General features: G+C 40.1%; 1 protein-coding gene across 1 annotated transcript in view; it reads left to right on the top strand.

The window, feature by feature from the left end:
• The window catches only part of slc45a4a (solute carrier family 45 member 4a), a 31,402-nt gene extending 24,342 nt beyond the window's left edge, over window positions 1–7,060 (top strand). The window contains exons 6-14 of the mRNA XM_078268504.1: window positions 513–968; window positions 1,427–1,698; window positions 2,789–2,950; window positions 3,313–3,412; window positions 3,643–3,723; window positions 3,798–3,928; window positions 4,110–4,178; window positions 4,281–4,432; window positions 4,772–7,060. Of these exons, the coding sequence (XP_078124630.1) occupies window positions 513–968; window positions 1,427–1,698; window positions 2,789–2,950; window positions 3,313–3,412; window positions 3,643–3,723; window positions 3,798–3,928; window positions 4,110–4,178; window positions 4,281–4,432; window positions 4,772–4,949 (1,601 nt within the window). The 3' untranslated portion in view covers window positions 4,950–7,060. The remainder of the gene's footprint in view (window positions 1–512; window positions 969–1,426; window positions 1,699–2,788; window positions 2,951–3,312; window positions 3,413–3,642; window positions 3,724–3,797; window positions 3,929–4,109; window positions 4,179–4,280; window positions 4,433–4,771) is intronic.
• The last annotated feature ends 5,117 nt before the right edge of the window (window positions 7,061–12,177 follow it).

The raw sequence follows: 12,177 nt of genomic DNA, 5'->3' as shown, positions 1-12,177 counted from the left end.
AAAGCTTAAAGAGGTAGGAAAGGAAGCAATGACCCTACTTTCGAGATTTCAGCTAGCTTTTATCACAGCTGTCACAGTAGATAGTTTTAGGAAAAGATTAGATATCATAAACAACCAAAGCTACAGTATTGAATGAGATTGAAAATTAATTCAGTAACAAGGACACTGGATTCTTAAAGTATAGACTAGTATCACTAGTGAAATAATGTCCCCATAAGAAGTAAAACACATTAATTAATCTAGTAAATATACACAGAGTCCACAAGAGTTAAAAAAAAAGAGTTAGCCCAACAGTTTCTTACTATGTTGTATTGGCAACACATTAGCCTCTGACAGCTAATGTAATTGCTATCTTGGTAAGCAGCAAACTGATGGCAGAAAAACAAATTAACAAATCAAAATAATCAAAAACCATCTGCCGATGGTTTCGGTTGGTTTCCTTCAACTTGTTAATCCTTTTCTCTGAATTCCTGGCATCTAAACTAATCAGCCCTCCCCTTGTCTGTCTCCAGGTAAAAGTGACAGTGTTCTAGCCATGGCAGACGCCACTCTCGACCACCTGGACCACGAAGCGTTGTTCCTGTGCCACATAGAGCCGTCCATCTTCGCTGACCGCCTCTCGCCCTATCATGGCTCGCCTCCTACAAGTGGTAACTTCTTCAATGCCAATCGCAGCACTCCGCCACCGCGGTTTGGCAACATCAGACGCAGCAGCAGCGCAGGAAGTCAAGACCTGCTCCAAACCAACAAACGCCAAATACACGCTACCACCCCGAGGGTTTCCCACCTCTCTGCTTTCCTACAGGAAATGGAAAATGACGAAGGTGAGGAGGCGTTACTGAACAACCAGCTCAATGAGCAGCGGACACTTAACGGGCGGCTGTTAGCCAGTGTAACTAATCCTGATGGGGATGGCACTAACATGCTGAGCTCTAAAGGACAGACACATCGTGCTGGGATGGTCAAAGGTTGGTGTTTTCATTTGTTGTTTATACTTGTCTTAAATTTAACTTTGTGCAATTTTAGATTAAAGGAGAAAAATGAATGATCCAGTGTTTCCTTTAGTGTTATATTAACTGCTATGATGGAATACTTTAAAATTATATGATTTTATTAACTGCGTTTGAAATGTTTAAAGGAATGGGTCCATATGTTATTCACATTTTCTGGGAGCATCAACTCTGAGGAGTCATTAAGGAGATTCAAGAAAATTGTAGTTTGTCAAGGTGGAGATAATCCGTGTAATTTCCTGCCAAAAGGAGTGTACGTTACTCCAATCCCATGCCAGTGTGCCTGGTGGAGAAGAGCTGTACAATACCAATGGGGAGATGTCTTCCCCTATCCTCAGCCTATTATGGTTTCCTAACCTGTAAAAAACGAGTAAACCATCACTTAATTTTAATCCGTAATCTGTCTCTTATTCCAGCTTCCAGTACTGGAGCTCCCATGCGGCAGTCCCGTCACCGCCATGTCTTCTACCGCCAGCCGTCCTACACCTTCTCCTACTACGGTCGAGTGGGGAGCCACCGCTACCGCTATCGCCGGGCCAATGCCGCTTATCTTATCAAGCCATCTCGCAGCATGAACGACCTGTACGAAGTGGAGGCCAGACACAGGAGGAGTCACAGGCAGAGAAACAGACACCGCAGCGGAAACACCAACTCCTCCAGCGGGGATACAGAGAGCGAAGAAGGAGAGGTGAGGAAGAATTAACTAACCTGTAACCATGACAACAATCTAGCCCCGTCATTTTTTTCCAACATCTTAAGGGACTTATCTTGCACCCAGCGCAATTGACTTTCTACACCGACGCATGTATCATTCCTATTTTGCACCCGACGCACAGCAGACTTTTTCCTCCACAGACTCATGTTGGTAAATTAGGGAATGAACTTGCGCTCCCGGGGGCGGTTCAGCAAAAAGAAGAGGTGTGTTCTGGCGCAAACTTTCTCTAGTGCTATTTTGCAGTTTCAGAAAAAAATCCCACCACAGACCAGGAAAAACCTAGTCTAAAGTCAGTGGCGTGTTATTCAGATGCTATTTTAAGGGCGGATGCTTGGCCGTAATGTAGGGTGTGCACACCGCGCATACACTTTGCTTCTCTCATCTCACGGACCCAGCAGTTCCCATTTTTGCAAACCATACATAAATACAAGGAAAAATATGACCTTGTTTTACACAACATTTCCATGAATCATGGATGTGTTGATGACTTAAATGAGGAAATATTAGAGGACTTAAGGAGATGTGATGTTGAACTGCATGTGCCGATGCCACTTAACCAGCAGCACGGGAGAGGAGAGACAGAAGAGCTGCATCGTCTATAATGAGGTAATCCCGGTCTAATGTTAGACTACATTGCAAAAATATCACCATGCATTCATAACCTCGTGATTCAGTGAGAGTGAGTGCAAAACATCGGAAAGTAAGTTTTTGTGACATTTCTTTATTTACATTTTGTCAAAAAGAAAAATCAATAGCAAACGTCGGTCTCCTCGGCTGTGAACCACTCCTGGCTTGCTCCCATGGATGTATTAAGGTTGCTTTTAAAGGGAATGTGAGTTAACGCTCTGATTGGTTTATTGCATGTTACGCCCAAACCACACCTAGAGTAATGTAGCTAATTCAGACCATCCCATTTTAGATTTGCGTCGGGCGCAAGAGTCATTTATCCCGCCGGTATAATAACAGCGCCCGAGATCCGCCCACAAAGCTACTTGCGTTTGATACTTGCATTTCAGATCGTTAAAATAGGGCCCTAAGTGTCTCTTCTGTGTCCTGTCTTCAGGTTGAGACCACCGTGCGGCTGCTGTGGCTCTCCATGCTGAAGATGCCTCCGGAGCTGCTTCGCCTGTGCGCCTGTCACCTGCTCACCTGGTTCTCCATTATTGCAGAGGCCGTCTTCTTCACTGACTTCATGGGACAAGTCATCTACCATGGAGACCCTACTGTACGTGAAGCAGCAGCTAAACACACACAGACAATATATACATTCCCCTTTAGTTCAGTTACTTTAATGACGTGATGGCTTGTCCAAGCCAAAGTGGAAATTTAAAATTTCAGAAATAGACAAAAGACAGTACAAAATGTAGTGAGATTAATCATCATTTGACCTGGAAACTTGTTCTCTGCTGCATTACATAATCTCTAATATAAAGTAATAGAAAACAGCTCCAACTGTCTATTATTCTGATATTTTTATGTGCCATGTCAAGCAGTCTACAGCAGGTTGAAGCTGAACTAAACTCGGTCTCTGCCTTAGTTAATCCACAGCTCACTAAACTAAACTAAGCCTGTTTTTGTCTCTCTCAGGCTCCTGTTAACTCTACTTTATTGGAGGATTATCACAAAGGAGTTCAGATGGGATGTTGGGGACTAGTTATATATGCCATGACTGCTGCCACATGCTCAGGTAACACACAAGCACACAGGAATGCACATTGTCTCATAAGATAAGACTGTATTGATTGCACACTGGGGAAATTTACTTGTTACGGTAGCTCAAGACTCAAAAAAGCAAAGGAAAAAAGTTGCATGCATACACATTTCCACATTTGGTTGCTAACTGTCTTCAAGAAAACAAGATCTCTGGCTGTAAAGTGCACTTTTTTCTAACCAATCAACTCATCTACTTTTTTCCAGCTATCCTTCAAAAGTACCTTGACAATTTTGACCTCAGCATTAAGGTCATCTACATCTTGGGAACGCTTGCATTTGCCATAGGTATGAATCACGATACAAAATATAACAAAAATAAATGTGAGCGGCTAGTAAGTATTTTTTTCCCCCCTTCATAGGAACTGCTGTTATGGCAATCTTTCCTAATGTGTATGTTTCCATGGTGATGATCAGCAGCATGGGCATCATCTCCATGAGTATCTCCTACTGTCCTTATGCTCTGCTGGGACAGTATCACGAAATGAAAGAGGTACTGACATAATTTGATGATGATATGATGTTAGTTAATATGTACAGTCCATTGTACTGTACAGAATTACTAGATATATATTTTTCTAATATGTAGATAGATCAATGTTTCCAATATGTATAGATAGATATTTTTCTAATATACAGCTTTCATTAACTGTAACTGTCTCCGTCTCCTGCAGTACATCAGGCACAGTCCTGGTAACTCCCGGAGAGGCTTTGGCATAGATTGTGCTATCTTATCCTGCCAGGTGAGTGTTCATATTGTCTTAATGAAGTCTTTGTGGCATAGTTTCTATGCTATAGTATGCAGAAAGGACTGTGTTGTTATATAATCATTGGTTATTTTGCAGGTGTACATCAGTCAGATCTTGGTGGCCTCAGCTCTGGGTGCTGTCGTGGAGGCTGTTGGCAGTGTCCGTGTCATTCCCATGGTGGCTTCTGGGGGCTCCTTCCTCGGATTCTTGACCGCCCTCTTCCTGGTCATTTACCCGACTCCTAACGGGTGAGAAAATCACCTGGTTCTAGTCTTTTGCTGAGATTAAAAGAATAGTTTAACATTTGAGGAAATACACGTATTCACTTTCATGCCAAGAGTTAGATGAGAAGACCGCCACAACTCTTATGTCTTTATGGTAAACGTGACGCTACAGCTTAGCATAGCACAAAGACTGGAAATGGGGAAACAGTTAGCCTGACTGTTTCCAGTATCAATGCTAAGTTAAGCTAATCAACCTCTGGCTCCTGGCAAGAAAGCGAATAAGCATATTTCCCAGATTGTCAGACTATTTCTTTAAGCCTAGAATACAGTCCTAACAGTTGTGATTTTTACTATGATTGACAGGGATGGGGAATCAGCCAAAGCTTCAAAACGGTCCTTGACAAAGCTGGAGAATCCCAACACCGACGAAGTGGCTGTTACAGTGGTGACAGAAAAACCCAGCTTCCTGAAACTCAACAAGAAGGGCCAGCCAACCACCACCATCTCTTCCTGTCACACAGAGAATGAGTCTGCTCTGTGATTGGTTGACTTGAGTTGACAGACTTGTTGCTGCAGAACCAACCAACTTCACTTTTGAAACGTTTGCTGTTGGAAAGATATATGGATATCACCATCCTCGTCGTGCTGGAGTTTACAGACACAAAGAAGAGAGAGGAGGGCGGTTGGTGTGCACTTGGTCTACTTTAGGTGTCTGTTCTTGCTTTGACAGGCTTTTTCTGATTCGGTGTGTATTGATTTGCTGAAGAAAACAACTTAATCTGACGTGGGACCAGTGTCACACCAGACCAACTTACCCTACAAAAAAAGCATTCAGGTCCCAGTGCTGTTTTCAGCCATCATAGAAATTCCTTCCACATAGCCCCCACAGACATTTGACTGATCCATCCGGGTCGTCCAGAAGTGAGTAATCCATTGGTCAAAGTTTAACGGAGAGGTTGTCTCTGTCTCTCAGGGCCTCTAGGAGGTGCTACTGAGCAGCCACCTGGACAGGAAACTTCAGGGGACTAGCGCACACACACACACACACACACACACACACACACACACACACACACACACACACACACACACACCCCTCTTCATCTGGGGTAACGCAATCAAATGAACACATGAATAATCAACGTTGTTGACGAACATTAGTCCTCGAAGCTGCAATCATTCAAAAATGCTGAAAATAGTTTTTCCTCGCTGTAGAATCGGCTTGAATCTTTGCTAAGATGATGCAAACGAGATCGATGAGAGTGTGTGTGTCTGCTGACGTTTCACCAAAATAAACCCAATCACACACTCGGGGGTATTTTACAGCACTCTGCGACAGTAGCTTTAAGACTTCAAGACTTTTGGAAGTGTCATTTTCTGAAACTAAGAGCCCAAAGCCTGGTTCCTGGGGAAAACATTATTGATCTTAAGTCCCCTGATGGATTGCAAGTGAGTATTTTTATATTTTTTTTTGTCCTCCTCCCAATGGCAGGAGTGCTGAAGTCTTTAATTTAGCCTTTGTTCCAGGGCAATGTTGACAATAGGCTCTGCTCAGGAGTTACCTGTATATTGAGGGTCAAGAATACAGATGTGTATTGAGGGAAATTCCAGGAAAGAATAAGCGCAGATGCAATATGTGCAGTATACAGGGCATTACAATCCCAAATATTATTTTCATGATTTATTGAGGGCCCAGAATGATGCCTATGTTTGTTTTAAATAATCTAGGCTAACCTACATGCTGCATGTTAGAGGAGCAGAGAAGAGACAAACCAAACACTAGAGAAGAAGAGGAGAGAGATGTGGAGTTTTCTCTTTCTCTACCCTCTTGCTTATTTTTTATATTTTATTTTTTAGAATATGCTGTTAGTACAATGTTAGTCACTAACTGCACATTAGCTGAGCCATTGTTTTAAATAGTGTTAAATAGCATTACGTTTGAAAAGCCTTGTTTTTAAAATCCTCTTTGAGAGTTGGATTCATGTGTCTTAGGTCACCAGCAGGACGGGGCTTCCAGTGGATCCAGTAACTCTACCAGTAATCGTCAAGAGTCTGGAATGGGACACAGGAGTATTAGAGTGGATGCTAGATATTATGAAAAATATATAATAATAGAGAGGCAAAATAAATTCTTCTTGTGTTGAGAACTAGTAGCCTATAGTTTAGGCTTGTTGCTTGAGTCTTAGTGGAGGATTTACGCTCCTGGTTTAAGTGTCTTGGTTCCACTGTACTGGGCCAAATATAAGTATAATATAGTATTTTAGATGCTCATTACATCTGTGTTGTACGCTGAATTGACATAGAAGAAGATACAGGGATAAAAGAAGGGCTGGTGAAATGTTTTCACTCTAAAAAAAGTTATAAAAATATTCGGCGTATAGACATGAGTGATATTGATCTTTTCATCTCCGTATTTCCAAAAATGCCACACTATTCTTTTAAATGTTTGAAATAAAGCATAGTTTGAATTGTTACAAATCTGCAAAATGCGCGTCTTAACTTGATCCAAAAAAAGAGAATGGAGTCAGATTTTACACTTTCCGAGAGTCCTTGCAGACAGATTTGAGTTAATTGAAATTGCCGGTCTTGAAAACTACAACTTTACTGGTCGTCGCTTTGCCTCCTAAAAAAACAAAAAAATATCAAAAATAATTTACTAAATTACAGAAAAAGCCAGCGAGCTGACCAGAATATATTAATTATTGAACCGAACAGCTTCAGTTAGTTTAATTAAAGTGTTGTGAGCGATAGGTGATGCTCCATGCTGCCTCTGCTGTTTCATAAGGGCAAGCGGCAGCAAGCGTGACGGTGGATGAGGAAGTAAAATTGTTGACTTTAGCTTTACTTTAAGCCGGTTTAACATTTATACACAGTGACGAGACAAATGGGCTCATCACGAATATATTTCATTAAAACACATGCAAGTTCTACAAATTAAAGCTAAACTTTTATTAATACTGCATCTTGGAATGTTTCAAAAGCTGACAATGCTTGACGTTTGAAAAAAAAAAAACTTGTACTGTAGTAAGAAAGAAATATTGAAGATGTTCTTGTGTCTTTTGTTTTCTGACAAACCTGATCTTTTGTTGCAATAATGGCCTCTGTTAATCAGCTGGGGGAGAGGACTGTGTGTGGCGGTTGTGCAGGCTTGTTTGTGGTGGTGAAATCTGGGTGTTTTTACCCTGCATCTGTCAGGTGAAAGACTGTGGATTTGGGTCATTTTTCCTTTCAGCTCAATCAGCTGAAACAAGCAAATTGAAGGAATCGAAATGTAAATTGCATTGACTTCATTTACTGATGAAAGAACGTTTTATTATTGTGTGTATTAGAGCATTTAACAGAGAAGCTTATTTTTGGTTTTAGAAGAGAATTCACTCACTGATGATGTGGTTGTTATTTTTATTTGGTTGGGTGTTGGTGCAGAGTTTCTAACAGAATAGATTCCTTCCATAATTTCAGGTACATTCAGTCAGTCTCAGAGCAGACTAGAGAGAGAGTATTTTGCTTCATGGATTGAATCCTGCTCTGGCTGTGGTGCTGGGACGAAAAAAGCAGGGATGGGACAATGACAAAAGACGAGGAGGTACAGATGCCAGAGATTTCAATGGCTTCTGTAACCACTGGGGCAATAAAATATTCTGGATTAACTAAAGGACACACAACTTCAGTTCAATGACAAACGTGAAAATAAAAAAAAACAAAAAAAAACTTTGGATTTTGGAGGTTTGCATGTAACAACAGCAATATGCATGTGTGGAACACCAAAGTAGGACTTTGTACAAATCACTCGAGCTCCATTCTTTTTTGTCCTATAGGTCAGGGATGTATTTTCTAATGCATGGCTGGATGTTTGTTTGTGTCTTTTCGTTTAAACTTAAATGTGTGAAGAAAAACCAACACGTACTCTCGAAGCTAAAGCATTGTGCTCGGTCTGGGTCAGTACACATTCAACAGGCATGGGACTTTCTTTTTGCACATTTATGAGTGAAGTTTCAGACGCCATACATCTTGTTTCTTTTCAACACAACATGCATGTGGATGAAAGATGAGATGCGTGTTGTCCCGAGCAACACCCTTTGTTAAAAGTGTAGGCGAGAAACTCCAGCCCTCAAATACTTGAAGTGCAACTTGAGTGTTTCTGTTCCCATGCAACAAAGTCTTTGATTTAGTTTTTGTTTTTAATGTCCCAAGCCTTTTATTTACAGCAGACTCTGGAATGTTCAGACAGCAGCATGGTCTGCTGGGAGATTGCGTTCTTACCTTTTGATTCCATCTTGTGACTTAAATGTTTCTCAAACAAAGTCAATGAATGTGAAGTGGTTTAAGCTGAAATCATGTTTATTTTAATGTTCAACAAGCCAGACATTGCACAGAACTTGCACATAATAAGTGTAGAAAAAACAAAAACCGAAGTGTTTTTGCAAAAGGAAGACGAAAAATAACTGTTGATATTTAGAATAAATTAAAGCTGTTCTATTTGTTGTTACGGGAGATGTTAGAGGAGCGGACTGGATTGTGTATGTGTGCGTGCAGTCGTCATGTAATGCAAGAGTGTGTTAAAAATGTCAGTGTTTGTTTTTTCTGTTCTTTGCTTCACCTGGTTTACACTTAACTCTGGAATCGATAGCTGCAATACCGAAGGTTATTTACGAGTCGTTGTTGTATCTGTTCTGGTGTTTTAACTCAACTAGAATTTTTTTAGTATCTGTTTCAATTTTAAGGCAGAGCCACACATGAGTTTGACCTTTGCACTTTTTCAGTGGCAGTCATGTTGGCTCTACCGTCCTGATCATTATGTGGCGACGTGGCGATGCTGATTCATGTTCCAAGCCAGCAGCTTTCAGTGGCAGCAGCGTGGCAGCCATGCAGTTAGTCCAACCTGGCTATACTCAGTGTGTGTGTGTGTGTGTGTGTGTGTGTGTGTGTGTGTGTGGCTCTGCCTCTGGTAAACAGTACTGTTAATGACGGAGGAGAGAGATGCCTATATATTTAGATCCTCACAGAGATTAAATCAAGAAGAATACTTAAAGAATGGGAAAGCAAGTATGTGCAGTGTACTATATATATATATATATATATATATATATATATATATATATATATATATATATATATATATATATATATATAATATGCCTTGTTATTTGAAAAAAAAGATGTAAATATACATATTTCTCTTTTAGTTTCTTCTTTTTTTGCTGCTATAAAAAAGATGATTATTTTTGTTAGTAGTTTTGTTTTCTATATAAAGACTGTATATATCTCTATGTTCTGTAAATATGCTTGAGCCTTCATATGTAGGACTCTGGATGAACACTGTATGGAACGCACCTTTAAAATCTGTTCAGAATTAAACCAACAATGGCTCCTTTCATTATTTAACATTTTAAAACATGTAAGAACAAGAAGGGACTTGATTTGATTTTGATTTATTGGGATCTCCATTAGCTGCGGCCATAGCCACAGCTATTCTTCCTGGAGTCCACCCAACATTCAATACATCACTAAAAGAAAAACAACCAAAATAATAAGACATAACAACATTAAACTCAACACAACACAACACAGGACCTAGTTTAAATTATTCACAGAATGATCACTGATAATCAGACCAAGCAAAAGTACACATGAAACCCTCAATGAGACTGACAGCATTCATTGAGTATTAGCAAATGCAGAGAACTGCTCAGCTAGGAGATGTTCTTTAAGTAATACTTTTGAATTGAAATTTTCTATTTTCTTGAATGACATGACTAGGCATTGCATTCCAATTAATCATATACTATGGTGTTTTTCCCTTTGTTTGTCCTTACCTTAGGTAATGTGAATCTGCTGTCTGTAGCATGCCTAGTGCTGTAGTCATGTTTATCAGAACTAAGACAAAGATGCTGATACAACACCCTCTGCAGTTTAGTCACTAAAATATTTCTAGTAAAGTTGAGCAATGAGGCAGTTAATCTATTCCTTAAGGCTCTGACACACCAAGCCGATTATCGGCCGTCGGTCAGTCTGGCGAGGTCGGTGACTCGAGTCTGTTCGGTGTGTTCCGTGCCGTTGTCAGTCGGAGGAGCCATCGACATCCATTTTGGCTGATTTGACTGGTGGAGTGCTAGCCCTTGACTAGCGAATCAGTGCTTCTTCCGTTCAGCGAGTAATGATAACAACGATCCTTCTTGACTACCAACACTCTCTGATGAAAACAATGACTGACGACAGCGTGCTCTGTGTTTAATAGGTCTAGAGAGATGTTCCGTCATTTCAGGTTTAAATATTTTGGGCAAGAATACAGATTAGCGCCGCCTGCTGTTATGGAGACATATTACGTCTCGTGCACACGCAGAACGTACGCTCAAGTCAGCGTCACTTCGATGTGTTCCGAGGCACTTTTTTGAGAGACGTGAGCCGACTGATCAGTCCGACTGCCTTTTCTGCGGTCGGCCGTCGGGTTGGTGTGTCAGAGCCTTCACATTTAACCAGGATAGGCAGCCATGCATTGCATCAATGCTAGATCTGAATGGGCGTGTGGCCTTATTCTGAGCAATTTGCAATTTCTTTATAGTTGATATGGCACCACCTGACCAAACCCCTGAAGAGTAGTCCAAAGGGATAGGACAATCATTTTAATGACGTTTCCCATTACATTTTTAAGGAGAAAATTTGAACATTTCCTCATAACTGAGAGACCTCTGTCCATTCATCAATATGTTGAGATCAGGATAATTTACTGTCCACTATAACACCAAGAAGCTTGGTCCTTTGTACCTGTTCAACTGCCATACCTTCAACATATAAATTCAATTTTGGTTCATTCAACAGATTTTTTGTTCCAAATTCAATGCTTGTGGTTTTAGATACATTAAGAATTAGTTAGTTAATTGTTGCCCATTCCAATGTCGACTGCAATTCCTCATTCAAGACACTAGTAAGCCTCTCAGCTGTGGATGTCGCCATGTATATTGTTGAGTCATCAGCATACATTGCAATTTTTGAATTTTTTAAGGTTAAAGGTAATTCATTGGTAAATATGGAATATATCAATGGCCCCAGACAGCTTCCTTGTGGAATTCCACAGCTTACTGATTTTACCTCAGAAAAACTCCCATTAAAGTACACAGTCTGTGTCCTATTTGCTAAATAGCTTTCTAGCCAAAGTATTGCACTTGAATCGAAACCATAACATTTTAGTTTTTTTAATAACAAATTGTGATCAATGATATCAAAAGCCGCAGTGAAATCCAACAGCACAGCCACTACTAATTTCTTATTTTCTATTGCTCTGTGCCAGTCATCTGACATTTGAGTGAGGGCTGTGCCTGTTGAATGTCCAACTCTATAGGCATGTTGATCTGCATATAAATCATTCACTTAAAAATAACATTGTATTTGTCCAAAAGCAATTTTCTCTATGATCTTACGGTGGCAGCAGGCTAATTGGTCGACTATTAGGGCCACAAAATGGTACAGTTGCATTCTTAGGTAAAGGAATGATTTTTGCAGTTTTCCATGCTGTTGGATAAACACATTTTTCAAAACTATGCAAATTTGGTGATTACAAGCTCCACATAAATTATAGTAAAACTGAATTATATTCTCACTACGACTCATAAAAGTTATTGACCATAGTAATACCCAAATTTCAAAATTAGATGAAAAACATGTAATTTAGAATACAATAGGGAGGCAAACATATTAATAAAATTGCATTTACATATACAATATCAAAAAAAATACATCTAATGGAAAGTTGGCATTGTATGCATTGGGTTTAG

This window comes from Sander vitreus, chromosome 14 (genome assembly GCF_031162955.1).
Source record: "Sander vitreus isolate 19-12246 chromosome 14, sanVit1, whole genome shotgun sequence".
NCBI lineage: Eukaryota > Metazoa > Chordata > Actinopteri > Perciformes > Percidae > Sander > Sander vitreus.
This window is presented reverse-complemented; position numbering and strand designations above follow the sequence as displayed.